The sequence below is a fragment of the Trichosurus vulpecula genome, chromosome 7 (genome assembly GCF_011100635.1).
Source record: "Trichosurus vulpecula isolate mTriVul1 chromosome 7, mTriVul1.pri, whole genome shotgun sequence".
NCBI lineage: Eukaryota > Metazoa > Chordata > Mammalia > Diprotodontia > Phalangeridae > Trichosurus > Trichosurus vulpecula.
In genome coordinates, this window is record NC_050579.1 from 17,825,170 (window position 1) to 17,843,897 (window position 18,728).

The 18,728-nt window shown below is 46.3% G+C and overlaps 1 protein-coding gene across 5 annotated transcripts in view; it reads left to right on the forward strand.

Annotated features, from left to right (window-relative positions):
• The first annotated feature begins 707 nt into the window (after positions 1 to 707).
• The window catches only part of KLHL24 (kelch like family member 24), a 45,310-nt gene continuing 27,289 nt past the window's right edge, over positions 708 to 18,728 (forward strand). The window contains exons 1-5 of one of the 5 annotated variants that reach the window (XM_036768526.1): positions 727 to 846; positions 1,696 to 1,824; positions 8,657 to 8,880; positions 10,400 to 10,460; positions 16,977 to 17,954. In XM_036768526.1, the coding sequence (XP_036624421.1) occupies positions 17,035 to 17,954 (920 nt within the window). In that variant the 5' untranslated portion in view covers positions 727 to 846; positions 1,696 to 1,824; positions 8,657 to 8,880; positions 10,400 to 10,460; positions 16,977 to 17,034. Of the gene's footprint in view, positions 883 to 1,695; positions 1,825 to 7,703; positions 8,290 to 8,656; positions 8,881 to 10,399; positions 10,461 to 16,976; positions 17,955 to 18,728 lie in introns of those variants that run through there. The other 4 variants (XM_036768524.1, XM_036768525.1, XM_036768527.1 and 1 more) reach the window with 4 other exon arrangements.

An 18,728-nucleotide genomic window follows, 5' to 3' on the forward strand; every position in this document is an offset into this window, starting at 1 on the left:
ATAGGAAGTCTTTCCAAATCCCCCTTAATTCCTTTCCTCCGTAGATTATCTCCAATTTATCCTGCCTATATCTTGTTGGTACACAGTTATTTGCAGGTGGCCTCTGCCCTTAGACTGTAAGAGTCTTTAAGGCAGGGACTTTTTTTTTTTTGCCTTTCTATTCCTAGCGCTTAGAACAGTGCACCACAGTAGGCGCTTATCAAATGCTTATTGACTGATGAATCCCATTAGACTGTGAGTTTCTTGGAGGCAGGGACTTTTTACAGTGCCTGGCACACAGTAGGTACTTAATCAATGCTCGTGAACTTTGCCAAGTGCTTACCAAGACTGAACGCTTGCAACAACTCTTTGAGGAAGATGTTATTATCATCCCACTTTACAGATTGGGAAGCCGAGGCTTCGACAATAACAGCCAATATTCAGGGAGGGCTTTAAGGTTTCCCAAGCGCTTTCCAAGTAATTCTCTCCAGAACTCCTGGATCCTGGCCGGCCTCGCAGGCCGGCGAGGTGACACGTCATCTCCCCTCCCCCATCTCTTTCCTATGCTCCTCCCCGTGAGGGCGTGACTTCGCGGGGGACTCCCAGAGAGGAGCCGGAAGGAGTGGAAACTACACTTCCCAGCATGCCGCGGGGCTCCCGGCGCAGCCTCCCATTGGCCAGCTGGCGCCGACACGCCGTGTTTTGACTCGGGAGGGTCACGTGCCTCCTTTGTTGTGAGCTCGAGCCTCCGAGCTAGGAGGTTGGAGAAGCCGTCGGGAAGGGGAAGCCGGACTCGAAACCGCGCTCGTCCGCCGCGGCCGGGGCAACGTTGTCGCTGGGTCCGCGGGGGGCCGCTGTTCCTGAGAGGTAGCCGGGGCCCGTGACTCCGCGATCCGCCTAGAGGTGGGGGACAGAGCGGCCGCGACGGCGGCCTCAGCCGGCGGGGAGCACGGAACCGGGCCGTGGGGCCGGCAGGGCGGGGAGGGGGCCGGCTGCAACGCCGACTGGAGCGCGGAGTCGGGACTTGCGGGGTGCATGGCGAGGGGGGAGGGCGCCAGAGCGATACTGCTCCCCGACGCGCGGAGCTCACACCCTGGCAACCCCCAGCCGCTGCCCCTTGCCGTGGCCCTGGGGACTAGGGTCGGGGTCCGAGTTCCTCGCGTTGCGCCCGGAGCTCAGCGCAGCTCCAGGCCCGAGCCGGGGTCCCTAGCCCGGAATTCTGCTCCCCGCGCGATTGCGAAACTTGCGGCGCCCCATCACCTGACCGTGACCCCCTCCCCCCAGCCTTTGTTTGTTTACGGCGGCGGACGCGGAGACCAGCCCGGGGAACCTCGGTCCCCAGAGTGGGGGGCGGGGACTTTCGAAGCCCCGCCTTCCTCCCTTTCCTGCCCGTTGTTTCTGGAGGTCCGGGCTCCGCTATCTTTACATGTCCTGCGGGCACCCGGTTAGTGCATTGGGGATTGGCTGGTGGGCGGGGCGGCGGGGCAGTTTCTGTGAGCTGATTGGATGGCCTGTCTCTGAGGCGCTCCCTCCTCCCCTTGCCCCTTCACCCGCCCCCATGAAGGTGACCTGGAGGACGCGCGCGCGCTCGCCCCTCCCCCAGTTGTCGGGGCAGTTAGTTACCTAGGGTAGCGGCGCGCGCACGGGAGAGGACAGGGGCGCTGCTGCGGGCACGGAATGGCCGTGACCTGCCCGTGACCCCGCCCCGTCCCGCAGGCGTCTGGGCTCGCTGAGACCGCCCCGCGGTGACGGGAGCCGCCCTCGGAGCCGGGCACTGCAGAGCTCCGAGTCTCTGGGCCGGAGTTCGAATCTTGAGCCAACCGCTTCTTGTCTGGGTGACCCGGGGTGAGTGTTTACTCCGCTCCGGGCCTCAGTTCGCGTCTCTGCAAAGTGAGGCGGGGGGTGGGGGGGCGGGAGTGGGAGTCCAAGATCCTCTGGGGCTTCACTCCCCGGGCCTCAGTTTTCCGTTCTGTGCCGGCACCAGGCATAGAAAGAGCAGCTCCCCAGAAGGCCGTGACCCCGGCTCCAGCTGCCCCCGGGGGGGCGGGTCTCTCGTCGCGACTTGGCCCTGCACGTGGGGGAGGGGCGGGGAGCAAGGCTGGTCTACACCTGTGTCTTGCCGCGGAGGGGAAAAGAGGAAGCGATTTTTAAACAAATAAAGGGAGAACCGGTCCCCGGAAGCAGGTTGGAGATGCCTCCGAGCCCCGCGCTACGGCCCCCTCCCCAGTAGTTACCCCAGAGGGTCCTGGGGCTCGCGCTTTGCCCTTCTCGTTTGCATTGTCGCCGGCTGGGTAGGAGGCCCCTGCTGTATACGCGGCCTGAGTCCGAGGCGCTGCCGGGCTCGTGTAAACAGGAAGCGGGTGAGCTCCGGCCCCGCTCCGTCCTGGCCCCGGGCCCCAGGGAGGCCGAGGCTTCCCCGAAGCCTCGTTATAGCTTCCGTGTTTTCTGTGATTTCCTTAAAAACCCAGAGGTCGAGAGGGGAACGTGCCGGGCCGGCCGGGGATGTGGCTCGGACCCCGCGGGCCCGGCCGGAGACTGACGCTGGGGCAGAGACAGCATCGGAACCCAGGCCCTCCGGCCCCGGTCCAGCGGCTTTCCTGCTGCGCCGCAGCCCGGTCCCGACAGAACCTCCTGCCCCGTGGGGCCCGCGGCATGCACGCGCAGAGGTGTCCTGGGAGTTTATAAACTTTACCTACTTTAAACTTAAATACAGAATGAGAAAAGAAAAAAGATACTGCCGTGTACACAGCAGAGCGTAGGAGAGGCTTCAGTGTAAAACCTTTCAAGAAAACCGTTGTAATAAATAGCGCACGTCGTTATCAGAGCCGCCCAGCTTCGCTTCTCTGCTGTGCCCCCCCCCCCGCCCCCCATTGAGTGTGGGGAGATCTAGATAGAGGCGCACGAAAGTGTGCGCGCAGAACCGCGACCTTGGACACACTCTCACACGCAGCCTCGCTGCGCTCACTGGCGCTTGTCATGGCTCTCCCGAGACACGGGTCCGAGTCTTTCCACGTTTTTCCAAAGCAGCCGGCTCATCATCTCCTACACCGCAGCAATATTCCGACCCAATTACATCCTATCGGAGAGATTGTGAAAGTTTGTCCCCAATTTTCTGCATTCCTTCTATTCTTGGCTGCGTAGGTTTTATTTATACTAGAAAATTTTAATTTAAAATAATCAAATTATCCTTTTTACGCTTCAGCCATGCTCGCTCTCATCGTCTGATACTTGTAAGGTCTGGTACTGCTGAATCTACTTCCTTTACATCTTTTCCCCTGGTTTCTTTGAAGTTCCTGACCTTTTGTTCTTCCGTGTGAATTTTATTTTTTCACTTACTTAGCAAAATAATTTTTTAGTAATTTAGTTGGGATGACATTAAATAGATTAGGTAAAATTGTCATTTAAAAATTATATTGGTTTTACCTACCCATAAATAATAAACATTACTTCAATCATTTAGATTTCATTTGATATAAAAAGTGTTTTATGTTTACGTTCACGCGGTTCCTGCGTCTGTTTTGGCAGGTGTACTCTAAGGTATTTTATACTGTCTAGGTTTTTTTGATGGTCTGAACCTCTAGTGAATAACATTGCTAACACATAGTGTAGTTTTTTTTTACTTTTGATTAAACCTACTTTAACTTTGAGATCATGATTATATCCCTGCTTTTTTTACATAATAGATTCTACTCTTGCCCTTTATTTTATCTTCTTGTGTTTCTCTCATTTTTATGTTTCCTGAAAGCAGCATATAATTGAATTGAAATTCTTAGTCTGCAGCCATTTTTGTTTTATGGGTAAATTCATCCCATTTACATTCTAAGCCACAATTACTCGATGTGCATTTTCCTCCTTCCTGTTTTTCCTTGCTATCCTTCTCACCCTGTTTACCCTGTATCTCCTGACTTCTCTGCTTTGCTTCTACCCACTACCTTGCCCTCCAGTTCCTTAATCTACCCACCCTCTAAGAATCCCTCCCATGTCCTCCTTTGCCACCCTGTCCCCTTGCTCTCTTGTTTCTTTCTGAATTTAAGAGACACACACGCACACACACACACACACACAATTTCCCTCTTTAACACATTCCTTTTGTTGTTTTTTAAAAAAGGACTTTGAGCTGTAAGCAGCTAGTGACTACGCTAGTTTGCCAACTGTAGACATCTAAATGTACTTTTCCAGCCCTCAGAAGGCTGTAGCCAAATTAGTTGATTTTTTAAAATTCGAGATTGGACCAAAATTCATCATCCAAAGTTTCCATTTTTCCTCAATAAAATAAATAATTATTTATGGTTAATGAAACTTTATTGAGAGGTCACATGGAGTGGTAGTGGGTAGCAGGCAGGCTTCAGAGTCTGGAACTCCTGGGTTTAAGTACTTTGATGCACCCTGGCAAGGCCTCTTATTTCTCACCCAGTGAGTGAGTGCCCTAGGCAGCTCTTTATCTGTGACTCTTATGTTGCCCATCCAGTATAAATCCACCTCCTTATCATTTTCTCACCCACTGGGAAGTGCCTTATATACCAGTGAAATCACAGGGGCCTTCTGCTTTGTTCTGAGTGTCTCTGAAGTTTTTATTGACTTTGTTACCTTTGAGATAAATAAGAAAGTCACTGTTTTTTAAATATGACACAGATTGTTATTTAGGGTCACCCTTAAATTTTAAATTCGTTTTCAAAATAACTGCATATATTATAAAATTTTTGTTCATGAACTTAACTTTATATTTATATAATTTGTGTATACATATTGATATGTGTATAAATATAATGCGTAAATAACATACATTAACAATGTGTCATATATACTTTTTTCATATGTATGTTGTATAATGTGCATAATATATTTATATTATACATATGTATTCAAACTGTATTTTAAAGAATATAAGGTAATTTTTAGAAAATGCTCTAGCAATTAGGATATAAGGAAAGGTCCTACCCAGTTTGACCATTTGTAATAATTCCCCAAAATATTTTTTTAATTTTAAAGTTCATCCAGAATTCTTTCTGACAGTGTTGTTTTTAATATGGTCATGAATGAAAAAGTGAATGTCATCACTAATATCACCTTTTTCTGATCTTTATACTCCAGTCTTTGTATTGTATTGTTTGGCTGACAGCTATTTTCTCTTCGTAGCAACAGTCAGAAGCTACTTTTCAAAAAATAGTCTTACATTCTTTCATGTCACACTGGAAGGGCATTGGCACCAGCCCGTCCAGGTGCCTAGCATTTTGGAGGTCTGCGCTTGCTTACTGAGGATTTATTCAACTGTTTAAGCATTCCTTTTTTTCAATTCTTGCAGTTTTGCATTTTTAAAAAATTATAAAGTATTTTTCCCCAGTTATTTGTAAAAACAATTTTAAACAGTCAGTTTTAAGACTTTGAGTTCCAAATTCTCTCCCTTCCTCCCTCCCCAACCCCCCTCATTGAGAAGGCAAACAATTCAGGATAGGTTATACATGTGTAGTCATGCAAAACACTTCCATATTAGTCATGTTGTAAAAGACAACTTAGACCAAAAAAAAAAAACAAACCTCAGGAAAAATAAAGTAAAAAAAGTCTGCTTCAGTCTATATTCAGGTACCACCAGTTCTTCCTCTGGGGACGGATGACATTTTTCATCATTAGTCCTTCAGAGTTGCATGAACTTAACTTTAAAAAATAATAGCTGACAATAGCAAAGATAATTTAAATAGACATTTTCAACTAATTAACTTTTTTTAAAAACTTGAAAATCAATAGCATAGTAACAACTTAGCCATCACTTATAATTGTACTAAACATTCAAACAGTTATAGGTTCACCTGGAAGGAAAAAGTCAGTGACCTGGTTAGTTCAAATAAATCTAAACTAGTTTTTTGAGGATAATCCATGAATTTGGGTAGATACCTTGGGACAGGCTTGAGACTGGCCAAAGTCAACAAACCAGACTCGGGCAGTCCTAGAACAGATCCAGAAGCTCCCTGGGTTGGTTTTCATCCTCCTCTGGGAGGGTTGCCCTGGAGCAGAAGAGACCCCTCAGTGTCTAGACTGTGATCTAGGCAGGAAGGCACCAGAGGAGAATTACTCAGTTCCTTCTAGTTTAAGTAAAAATAATTTTATGTTGTAATTGCTTCAAGTTAGCAAGCATTTAAAAACAGCGCCTGCTTTCAAAGACCTCACAATCTAAAGCTGGAGACAGCAGGCAGGTGACGCTGCGTACAAGATGTGTTCAGGATGAGATGGGAGTGATCTCAGAGGGAAGGCACCAGCGTTAAGGGGACCAGTCAAGGCCTCTTGTCGAAGGTAGGGTTTTAGCTGAGGCTTTGAGGAAGGCAAGAGGTGAAGGAGGAGAGGAGGGAGATCCCTGCATCAGAATCTGGAGAAGGAGCATCTTGTTCATAGGACAGCAAAAGAGCCCATCGTGCTGGATCACAGAGCACTGGAAAATCAGGAAGTTATGAGAGGCTCAGAAAAGCAAATGAGATTTGATGTTTGATCCTGGGAATATTAGGGAGCTGGTGGAGGTGGGGCTAGGGCTAACAGGCACCAATCACTGTGCAGATGGGGGGAGGTTCCGAGCAAGATAGCTGACCAGTGGGAGGGGACGAGAGGGGACGCAAGGGGACATGGGCCCAATGCAGTGAGCTGGGCCCAGCCTTTGCTCAGTATCTGGCATATGCTCCTAACCAGACTCTTGATAAGTCCCTGTAAGGAGCCCTTCCTCTATAGTGTAGGACCCAAGAACATTCAAATGAGTGGGGGAGGGGTCTCCTCTGGGTTCCATCTTTGCTGCATCTAGAGGAGATACAGAGTTAACAGTATGCCCTAACGCTGGATACCAGGCAGTTCCTGTCTTGTGTGGCCAGGTCTCCTTTGCATTTCAGTTTTATCCTAATGCAGTAAAATGAGGCAGTCTGGCCTAGTGGATAGTGTTGGACTTGGCGGGGAGGGGTCAGGAAAGATCTGTTTGAATCACACCTCTGACCAGTCACTATCAGTTAAATTTTGACCTTCCTAATAGGCTTGTTGTGAGGGCATATACCAATCTAGGAGTGTTTCCTCTTGCTCTCTGGTGCTTCAGATGCTGTGTGATCAATGCTCCGGTGCTTTGCCCTTTGCTGCTTCCCAGTCACAGCTGCTGTGGAGCCATTGTTGGTCAGGCAGGCCTAGAAGTGCCATCTCAAGCTGGCCCCCATATCTTCTTCATATCAGGACTCCAGGCAGATGAGGTGCTGCCACCGTCTGCATCTGCTGTAGTCCTGACTCAGTCAAGAGAAGAGGGAGAATGCCCAGGCAGGGAAGCTGGTGGGGTTTTAACTTTGTCCGATCTAAGAGCTGCCCTAAAACAGAATCCCTGGAATGACCTGACCCTTCTGAACCTGGAGATGAGTCTTCAGCTAACTCCAGCCTCCCTCTGGGTCAGGCCAGAATTAGACTGGCCTGTGGGAGGCTGAGGGGGCAGAGCAAGATTGCTACTAGCCTCTGCCCTCAGACCCAAAGAACAATATGCAGATTTATGTATTCTTAGACACACACACACACACTCTCTCACTCTCTCTCTCTCACACACACACACACACAGTGTCACTGGTATAGATCTGAACTGTTGGCAGAAACGCCTTAGAATGTCCTACATTTGAACCTCAAAGATTCAGTGTGTAACGAATGTTCTATTCATAGATTCTTGGCTTAGAAACCAAAGTCTCTGAGACTGTTGAGCCTCTTGTGCCTGATCCAAGATGCTGCTCTTTTCTCTAAGCGTTTTCTGCCTTCCCCCAAAGGCTCACTGATCTAGCAGGGTCGGGAGGGATTAAGCTGAATGAATCGTCTTCTCTATATGGTTTGATACCATGTCTGTATATCACCAATGAAAAGTAAATAAATGTGTGTGACTGTATGAGAATCATCACCATACTTGGGAGCTATTTGACAGCAAATCTAATTCAGCTGAAGATTGGCTTTTTTCCTTGAGTTGTCCTAGGTTCTTATTGAGACTTTGTGTAATTTATTAAAACAGTCATACAACATGGAGGAGTTTGAGTTACACACATTTAAGAGCTACTTAGTGGGGCCATCTGAAAATAAAAGCAGACATAATTAAAATTTAAATTTGTCACTGCACACAAATTGTTGGTATTTCTAATTGAGTGAAATACTAGTATCTAAATTATTTGAATTGAAATAATTTCTAATTATTTGAATTGAAATAATTTCCATTATTTTTTTCAAATCTAGAAAAATTATTCATGGAAACTCCAAAGTAATATGACATGGAGGTGACATAAATCATAAATCCCAGCCAATGCGACTACACTGCAGAGACTGCAGGTGTGGTCCTGGTCATGGACTCAGTTGATCAGCATGCACTTATTAAGCTCCTGCTGTGTGCTAGGCACTGCACTATGGCCTAGGGAATACAAGGACCAAGAAACAGATTATCCTCTAAAGCAGCTTCTATTAGGGGAGGTGGGGAGGCAGCATCATACATGCCCACATCTACATAGGAGTATATGCAGACTGAATGGAAAGAAGGTGGATGACTACTAGCCCTTGTGGAAGGGGAGGGCATGGGTACAAGAGAGGCCTCGTGAGCCCCTCAAAGGTGGCGGGGGGGAGAGAGGGAGTGTGTGTGTGTGTGAGAGTGAGTGTGAAGGGGTGCCCTGATCTTGTCTTTCTGATTTGCCATATTTTCCAGAAACACTGGACCCAGAGGATAAAACTTCCCCCCAAGCTGACTTATTGTTTGCACCCCAAGTTGGACTCCTGTGTCTGTTCAGAGTCAAGACAGGTGCCAGGCATTGTGCACTGAACTGTGAAACTGCAGCTGGGACCCTTGGAGACAAGTAGCCCCTCCTGTTTAGCAGCTGCCAGGCACAAAGAATTTGGCTTCTGCTTTCCTACCCTGCCTCTCCCTTTTAGGTGGAGATTTCTGTTTCTCTTCCTCTCTTTGTTGCGCTTTTATGAATATGTAAGCCTCTGTTTGGATTTGAACCTTGGCACTTGCTTAGGGTTCTACATGCCTGTTGATTTCTGTTGTATTAAATGCAGCACATAGACAAGTCTCATGGACTTGTGATACTGTTTTTGGGTGTGTGTGTTGGGTGGGAGTGGGTTAGTCCTGCACTGGCCTGGCTACCTACTGGTGAATGATAGAAGACCACTGGGAAGGCCTTCCTGGAAGAATTACAATCATATGTCCTTGGAGGATGTGCCCTCCCTGAAGAAACCAGAGCAGTCTGGAATGTGATCAGTTGGGGTGGTTTGGGTTCGTTTTGAGGTCCTGACCTGGGACTGCACTAGTTGGGGGGGGGCACTCCCTTCACTAGTACATACCACTCTTTACAATTTAGAGTCTTAGGGAATTGTCATGGGACATGGCCAAGGTGACAGAGGCAACATATGGCAGGAGGAGGGCGTTAGCTTCCCGGCTTGAACCTGCACTGCCTTCCAGTACTTCAGCATGAAATGGAAGCTTGTCACTAGAACTTTGGGGCCTCAGCCCTTCCTAAAGGCCATAGGCCAAATTGTAGAGGAGTAAGGACCTGGTCCCTGGGTCAATAAAATTCCAGAATCTTCAGTCACTCAGCAAGCATTTATTAAGCACCTACTGAGTGGAGGCTCTCTGTTAAGCGCTGGGGCCACAAAAAGCAGGAATGAATAAACAGCTAGTTCCTGCCCTCCAGGAGCTTAGTGGGCATTGTGGGAGACAGCCTGCTCTTACATAAGCATATCTTCTCTATCATTCATATATTCTGTGTGAATATAAACCAAAAAGAGACGGGGCGGAGAGTCCTGGATACGTCTCAGTGTGTCCAGTAAGGAAGCGTTGGGCGCCCCAGAGCTGAAGAGTATCTTGTCTCAGCATCACTCCTGGTTATTATTGACATATCGAATAGAATTCATTTATCTCTGGCTTAAGAAATCTTACCTCAGGGTAAAACTATTGTAAAATAAACCTTTCGGAAAGTAGTGAAAACTGCTGCCACATTTGAGACACAAAGAATGATGGGATTGATTTAGAGAGATGGTAATAGTCTGGCAGTGTCATTCCAACCATAAGTACAAAGAATTGGTTTGTGATTGTGGTACTCAAAATATCTTTAGTTTTATCTGACATGGCATATAACAAACACTTTAAGGAAATGAGGCCAAATAACCCTGATAGGGACAGCTGGGTGGAGCCAAGGTGCACAAAGTGCCAGGCCTGGAGTCAGGAAGATATGAGTTCACAGCTGTGACCCTGGGCAAGTCACTTCACCCTGTTTGCCTTCGTTTCCTCATCTGTAAAATAAGGTAGGGAAGGAAAAGGCAAGCTGCCTCAGTATGTCTGCCAAGAAAACCCTAAATTGGGACAGATGTGACTGGAAATGGCTGAACAACAGTAATAACAAAGCCTGATGTGGTCGCAGTAGCTGATTTCTCTGTTGTTTCATTTTAGGTGAAGAAAAATCCTACAGATATTTTGGCTGTGTGGCTTTGGGCAGTGAATGCTAATAAAGGTATTTATCAAATGGATAACTTCTGAATTTTGTCATCAAGGAAATTTCTGTCACCTTTGCCTGAGTAGGTGTCAGCTAAGGTATTTTATTAGGAAAATGGCTATTCTGTTTTTAAAGGTCTCAAAGAAAGGCGTTCTCACATTCTCTTTAATAATTTACGACTTTATTCTTATTCATTTGTCTTTCTGTCTTAAGCCCCTCCTGTTGAATTTTAAAGTAATTTCTTCCATTTGCTTTTGAAATCCTGTTGTCAACATTATTTATTTGAGCTGGCCCAGACTGTTGGGCTCCATAGACATCTAAAATGAGAATCCCTGTTATCAGAAGGCTTTTTCTTCCTTCTTAAGACCACTCGAAGTTCCCCTTGGGTGTGTGTAGGCTCCATTGGACTCCAGATGTGATCAGCCTTTGTATAGAATCCTGAAGTTGCCTGTCCCCAGGTTGCTGCTGCTGCTTCCTCCCTCCTTCCCCTCCCTTCCTCTTGTTCCGCCTCTTCCTCCTCGGACATTGCTACCGTGTCTAGGAAGTTCAAGACTTTTGAGTCTTTGAGGGTTACCTAACACTTCGCTGGGGTCACAGGGGGAGGAGGAGATAGAGATTATTTTCCCCTCACCTCTTCCCCCTTAAGGGCCTGGCTAGAACTGCTATGCCCATCAGACTGTCGCCACCCCCACGTACACATACACACATGTGCACATACGCATATATACATATACACACATGTACATGTGTATACATACACATATACATTCATGTATAAATGTGTGTGTGTACATATATATATATATATCGTTCATCTCACTTTACCCAATGGCACGAAGCATTTTACTGACTCCACAATGATCGGGGACTTTTCGTTCACTCAAGATGTCCAAGAATTATTGATGCCTGTTTTACACCTTTCATTGATAACTTAATTAATTCCACTGTATCCCATGCAATCCTCTTATCTTCCCTGGACAACCCCCCCCCCCCCACACACACACACACGTACGTGGCACACACGCACGTACCTACCCACTACATTGTGGCCAAACTGGACTGCTGACCATCATCCCTGTGGCCTGCACTGTCCCCTTCCTTCACTAAGTGTTCCCTGAGGCCCCAGTCAGTAACCTTGAGCCAAGCCCATCCCTCCCTTCTCCATTACCTGGCATTATAGTTATTTGTACATGTGTGATCCTGGGATATGAGGACACGTGTGAGCCTCCTGGCTGATACAAGCTCCCAGAGGGCCGGGACTGGCTTTTGTCTAGCACCCGGCTCTTGCTGGTACTGAAAGAATACTTAACGATTGATTGTGCTGCTTGATATTTGATGAAGGTTCGGAATGTCCCTTGGGGTGACTGGACTTCCTCCTGGGATTGTGCTCATTGTTTCAGCCTTCATATTGTTGACTTTCTAAACTTGTCATGTGTGTCACCCATTGCTATGATTTATTTGAGTACATTTAGAAGATAAATATACAAGTCTTTTTCTGGTGATTTAAATATACCTGCAGTTTTCTATTTTTAGAACTTGAGTCAAGTCTAGATTATTTTAGTGTTCTTGAAAATCTTTGCCAAGCCAGGCCTGGTGGCACACACAGCCATAATCTGTGCTTCTGAGGAGGTTGAGGAAGCTTCTTTCTGTAAGGTCTGACCCCATGGGGTGGCAGGGGACTAGCAGGCTGCCTAGGGAGAGGAGAACCAGTGTAGATGGGAAATAGAGACAGAGCACTCAGGTCCATCTTGTAGTGGAGTCAAGGGGCCAGGCCGTGGCTGACTGCGGCACCTTCAGACTGGGAGTGACAGGAAGACCCAGGCCCAAAAAGGAAAGGAAAATAACATCTTTGACAGCTCTGATGTAAGCCACTACTAGATCAACAAACCTTGTTTCCTTACCTCTTACGCAGAAAGGGGGAAAATAGCCCACGGTTGTCATCTAAGCAAGTAACAAAACACAAAAAATTAATTTGAAGGCTCATATAATAAATGGGGGAAGTTGTCTTCAATCTAGAGAGGTTTGGCACTTAGTGCAGAGTTATTATGGAATCACAAAATGTTATGCCTAGCCGTGATTCCAGAGGACTGAGGATGGAGGCCAGAACCCACTTCGTAAGTGAGAGCTGAAAGAATAAGACATAATAATGTTTTGGACAGAGGGCAGTTTTTTCTCACAGAGCCTTTGGGGGTTCTTTGGAGGAGAGAGGAAGGATAGATTTTTGTTACACAAAAGAACAATTTTTAATGGAAAAAAATTTTCACTGTGACTGTCTGGCTCAGGTCACAGATAGGCAGTCTTGTTTGATGTTATTTCTGCTTTCCTGTTAAAATGATCTATTTTCATTGTAAACTAGTTGCAGAATTTGATTTGAAAGGGAGGTAAGCAGCCATCTGGCTGACCCAGGCTCAAAAGAAGGGAGCCCCAATGTAACTGATGCAACAAGTGAGCCTCTGAGCTGGCCAGTGGCCAAGGAGGGGGACGCCCCACCTCCTCACTCACCGCCCATTCCATTTTTGGACCGCTGGTCTCTCTGTCATCAGTGATCATTGTTCCAGCCGTGCTAAGCAAGGGTCCTAGTCTTTCTTTGATCTTTTCACGTAGCTTTTCAAAACAAAACAAACCTCTCTTTTTGTTATCCTTCTCTTTCCTTGCTAGTTTCAGCTCTCATTCCTGAGAGTATTTTTACAGGACTGTGCCACACTTTCACATTCATTTTTGTTAGCTGGCTTTGTTCACATCTTCTGTGCATTTCATTATGAAATCTAACTTCATTGATGAGTTCCCTTTCTATCTACTTTAATCTCTTCAGACCAATCCCATTCTTTCCCCTCACTAGAGTTGTTTTCTGGTGTGGGTTCAGAATTTCATTCTGAGTGTTTCTTAGCCCTTCTGGGCTGACTTCCTCTGAAGTATTTTCTTTCTTCCATAGGGTCTTATCCATCTTTCCCTGAAATCTCTGCCCAAATCCAGGGTACATGTCCTTCAGCCCAGCAGCTTTCCTCTCCTCTCTCACAAACACTAGAATGAAGCGCTCACTTCCCCTCAGAGTTCCTAGGATTTCTATTTTAGAAATCAGTTCTTTGTTAGTGAGAACCAGATCCTTGATAGGATTTTCCTTTATTGATTTGTCCACTTTTGAAGGTTGGCCGTTTCAGTTTTGGTGGTCTAGAGCACTAGCAGATGTTGGGATAATTGGAATTCCCCCATCACCATTGTACCATGCCTCTGGGTTAAGGTTGTGATCTGTTTCCAAAACTTCCCATAAACTTCCTTTTTTCCTTCCAGGTCAAGAGTTCTTAACCTAATCTTTCATGGCCCCTTTTGTCATTCTGGTGAAGACCTTGTTCAAAATAATGTTTTGAGAATCACTCTGAAATCTGATTATCAGGATAAAATACATAGGACTAGAAGGGAAAGCAATTATTGTTGAAACACAATCATCAAAAGAGTTTAAAAAGCAGGCTCATAGATCCCACATTAACTCCTTTTCTAGGTGGTCTATTGTGTGTCAGTGACAAAAATCACTTCTCTTTTTCCTCCTTTGACCTTCACCCAAATAGTCTTTCCTCATACTTTCTAGATTTCCCTTTTTTTTGGAGGGGAGAAAGGCAAGGCAATTGGGGTTAAGTGACTTGCCCAAGGTTACACAGCTAATAAGTGTGGCAAATGTCTGAGATCGGATTTGAACTCAGGTCCTCCTGACTTCAGGGCCTCTACTCACTGTGTCACCTAGCTGCCTCTGGATTTCCTTTTCTGAGAATACCTTCTTAATATACAATGCTATCTTATCCCACATTCCTATTACATATTTTCTTAAGTTTATTCAGAAATTTCAGCAGTTAGAAGTGTCATTACATCTGAAACAATGTACCTGTCTCTAAGTGTAAATTTGAGAACTAGTCTTTCAAATATTTAGAATGGAAGGGGCAGGGCAGGTAGAGTGGGGCATAGAAGTGTTTTTCCCCTCCTCACCGAAGTTAAGTTACTTTCCTGTTTGTCCCTGATAATAAAGATACAGTCATTGAAATAAAGGTCAGACTTTAAAGATCAAAAAAGAAAGTCTCTGTTTTAGCCCGGATTTATTTTACTTGGTTGAAATTTGGATTGACCTTTTTCCCCTCTGAACCCTTTTATACCCTCTTAATGGCTGAGCTATTTTTTTAGTTACCATAGAGATAAAAGCTACTCCCAAACTTTTAACTGGGCAGCTTTACAACATATTGGGCACTTTTCTCTCTGAACGGTGCAAAAATGAGGAGTTACCCCCTGATATTTTTTGCCGTGGATTCTCACTAGGAAGGCACAGAGTAGCTGGCACCAGGGTCTGTGGTCCTGCCCATCTCTTAATAACTTGTTGGTAGAATTGAAATTAATCCTTCCTCTCTTCCCCTTTTCATGTAGGGGAAATGGAGGTTTGGAACTCCAGAAACAAAAAATAATTGTTTTTAGTCTTCATATTGTCCACTTAAAAGCAACCAGAGTTTTCTGAGCTCTGCTAGACAACAGCAAGCAAGGAATGAGAGGAAAAGACTGCCAGAAATGAAGGAGAAAATCTGGACCTGTTTTGGTTGTTACAGCTGTTTGTCAGGAAGTGTCTCCTGTGATTGCTGCCAGGTGTTCCTTAGAACTCAGGGCCACTGGAGTGGTGTTTCTACACAGAGCCATTTGCATGAGAAAGACAGGAGAGAATGGAAGGACTCCCTTGGGGGCTGGACTTTATTTTAGGGAAACCTTGTTTATAAAGTCAGGGCTCTGGAGCTGGAAGGGTTTGAGGTCTTCTAGTCCAGTCCCCTCATTTGAAGATTAGGAACCAAAGCCCAGAGAGTTCATCTAACTGAGTGGTCAGCACTAGAGGAGCACAGCAGGCGCTGGGGACATTAAAGGTAAGGGTGAATGGATGGCTCAGTGTTGAGCAAGTTGACAGTGGCATTAAGGAAGGTCAGGCCTTGAGTCACTGCTTTTTTCAGGTTGAAGGGAGAAAGGCAAAGTCAACAAGACTTAATGAAGTCCCTCTTATGTGTTAGGCACTGAGAACACAAATACATGAAAGAAGCAGTCCCTGTCCTCAAGGACCTTGTGTGTAAGTGTATATAAACTAAATACAAGGGCGTTTTAGGAAATCGCTGATTTTATTTCTTCTAGAAATGATTGTGATGCTTTGGATGGGATGTTAACATAGACCTCTTCCAAAAAGCTTCAACTAGTAGTGCTAACAGATCATTCTGATCTTCCTTGTAGCATTCCTACCTGGAAGGACACTTTCCAGATGAGGATGGCAGGGCTGTCCTCAGAAATAGGAAGTTTGGAAGAAAGGAGACTTTAGGGGGAAGAAAGTTAATGAGTTTTGTTTTAGAAAGAGAGTGAGGTTGAAGGAGATAAAATTGGCATGAAAGAGAAAAATGGAATGGGACTGGTGGACTTTGTAGATGAGGAAAGATTTTCTTAATCCAGAGCAGCCCTTTCTCTGCAGCCTAGAGGACTGAGGGGGAAATGACTGGCTGTGGGCCCACAGGTGTGGTGGTGGGGGGGGGGGGGCCATGGGGCTCAAACCGGGTCCTCCTGACTGCCAAGTGGCTGTGCCTCTAGGGGGAATTCATGTTCTCACTTGGGATCGGTGTCTCATTCATGATAGAACAATTTAATGCCTCATAACACTGGTTTCTTCGGTGTGTGCGCTCTCTCCAAATGACACAAGATGGTGAGTTCTCCACACCTGAGATGACTTAAAGAGTTGGCTCCATCCAAAAACAAATGCAATACCTGGTGGCCATCCTTAAACTCTGTGAGCATTTTTTAGTCATCCGATGTGTACCAAGCACTGTGCTAGGTAGGCCCTGGCAACACAGAGACAAAAAGGAAATGTACCTCGCCCTCAGTGGGAGTATGTTATAATGGGTAAAACCACGTACACACACGTAAGGAAACAGAAAATATACACACACACACACACACACATACAGGAGAACTATATAAAGTCATGTAGCTCCTTGGTGCCTCAGTTTCCTTGTCTGTAACATGAAGGGCTGAGACTTGATGACTTGTCAGGTCCTTTCTAGTTCTAATTCTGTGATCTGTAATTTCTGGGGAAGGACGGAGTGTCAGCAGCTAAGAGGGGACCGGGCAGGGCCGTCCGTGGAGGACGTGGCACTGAGTGGAACCTGGAAGCAATTCCAAGGACAATCATCTCTGATCTTTGCTCACCTGCTCCTGGGATGCCCATCCGTCATCAGGCTCCTGTTTAAAGCCTTTGCACTTTGGCAGATTATGTTCTACTCCATGCTCTGTTAGCATAGTCTTAGAGAACTGTGGGACATGGAGGCATCTGAGTAGACTTGAGTGGCAGGACAAAACCCAGCGTGATTTAGTGTAGGAAAGTTCACAGCCTTAGAGGAGGACTGGTCTGGTCATTTTTGAGTGTAGCATCTGATTCTGTTATTATCTGTGGCAGAATATTTAAGCTTTCTATTTTAAAAAATTAGCTGCTTTTTTGCCATTCAGAAATACTGCCTTTTTGTTTTCTTTCACTTTTAGGAAGGAAGGAAGATCCTTAGTAGCCTTTCTCACAAGGATATAGCCGGCTGATGTAACCATGGTACTAATCCTGGGCCGCAGACTGAACAGAGAGGATCTTGGGGTGCGTGATTCCCCAGCTGTTAAACGTAAAGTGTTTGAAATGGACCCCAAGTCTCTCACAGGCCATGAGTTTTTCGACTTTTCTTCAGGATCCTCCCATGCTGAGAACATACTCCAGATCTTTAATGAATTCCGAGACAGTCGCTTGTTCACAGACGTCATCATCTGTGTGGAAGGGAAGGAGTTCCCATGCCACCGGGCAGTCCTCTCAGCCTGTAGCAGCTACTTCCGAGCCATGTTTTGTAATGACCATCGAGAAAGCCGAGAGATGCTGGTAGAGATAAATGGCATTCTGGCTGAAGCCATGGACTGCTTTCTGCAGTACGTCTATACTGGAAAGGTCAAGATCACTACTGAGAACGTCCAGTACCTCTTTGAGACCTCGAGTCTTTTTCAGATCAGCACCCTGCGTGACGCCTGCGCCAAGTTCTTGGAGGAACAGCTGGATCCTTGCAACTGCCTTGGGATTCAGCGCTTTGCTGATACACACTCCCTGAAGACGCTTTTCACCAAATGCAGAAACTTTGCTTTGCAGACTTTTGAGGATGTGTCCCAGCATGAAGAATTCCTGGAGCTCGGCAAAGACGAGCTCATCGATTACATCGGTAGCGATGAACTGGTGATTGGCAAGGAAGAGATGGTCTTTGAAGCTGTCATGCGTTGGGTGTATCGGGCAGTTGACCTGAGAAGGCCGTTGTTGCAGGAGCTTCTGACCCATGTGAGACTGCCCCTCTTGCATCCCAACTACTTTGTGCAGACTGTTGAAGTGGACCAATTAATCCAGAATTCTCCTGACTGTTACCAGCTACTGCATGAAGCCAGACGGTACCACATCCTTGGAAATGAGATGATGTCGCCAAGGACAAGGCCACGAAGGTGAGCGACTTTGCAAAGCCATAAAGTAAGTCCTGCTTCTGACGTTAGAGCCGGGGTGACCTTGGCCAAGTCACTTAGTGAGGAAGCTTAGAACGGGGGGAGTTGGACATCCTTCCAGCTCTGGGCCTTGGATCATAGAAGTCTTAAGTCACTTCGTTTCTCTGGGCCTGTAGAATGAGGTCCCTCCCAGTCCAGGCCTGTTATCCTTTGATTCTAAGAGTTATAGGAAGAATCATGTTTGCAGATTAGATTCTTGATGTGTTCATTGATTATTCCGTTTCTGGTGGGCAGCAGAAAACAAGCAAATAACCACAGCTTTTGATGGTTTCTCATTATAGCAGGTTCTTTAGAAGTTAGAGAGCAAGACCAGAGAACCTTTTTTCTGCAATAGAGAACATCAGACATAGATCCCAGCAGAAGGTCCAGCTCCCCCAGCATTGCCCACATGGGGGACTCCAGTTTAGATGGTCTGGGGCGGGCACCAAGCCTCCATTCCACCTGCTTTGAAAATTGTATGCTCATCATAGCCAGCGTTGGTAAGAGTGCCTCCTCTGTGCCAGGTACTGCGATAAGTGCTTTTACAAATGTGATCTCGTCAATCTCGTCTTACCTCCCCAACAACCCTGCAGGGAGGTGCTCTTATGGTCCCCATTCTACAGGTGAAGGCACTGAGGCAAACAAAAGTTGCAAGCTCTGTATGATGCAGTAAAGGAGTAGGGGAAGAAGATAGGAGAGCTGAGGGGCAAGTTGGGGAAAGAGGAGCCCAGGAAAACA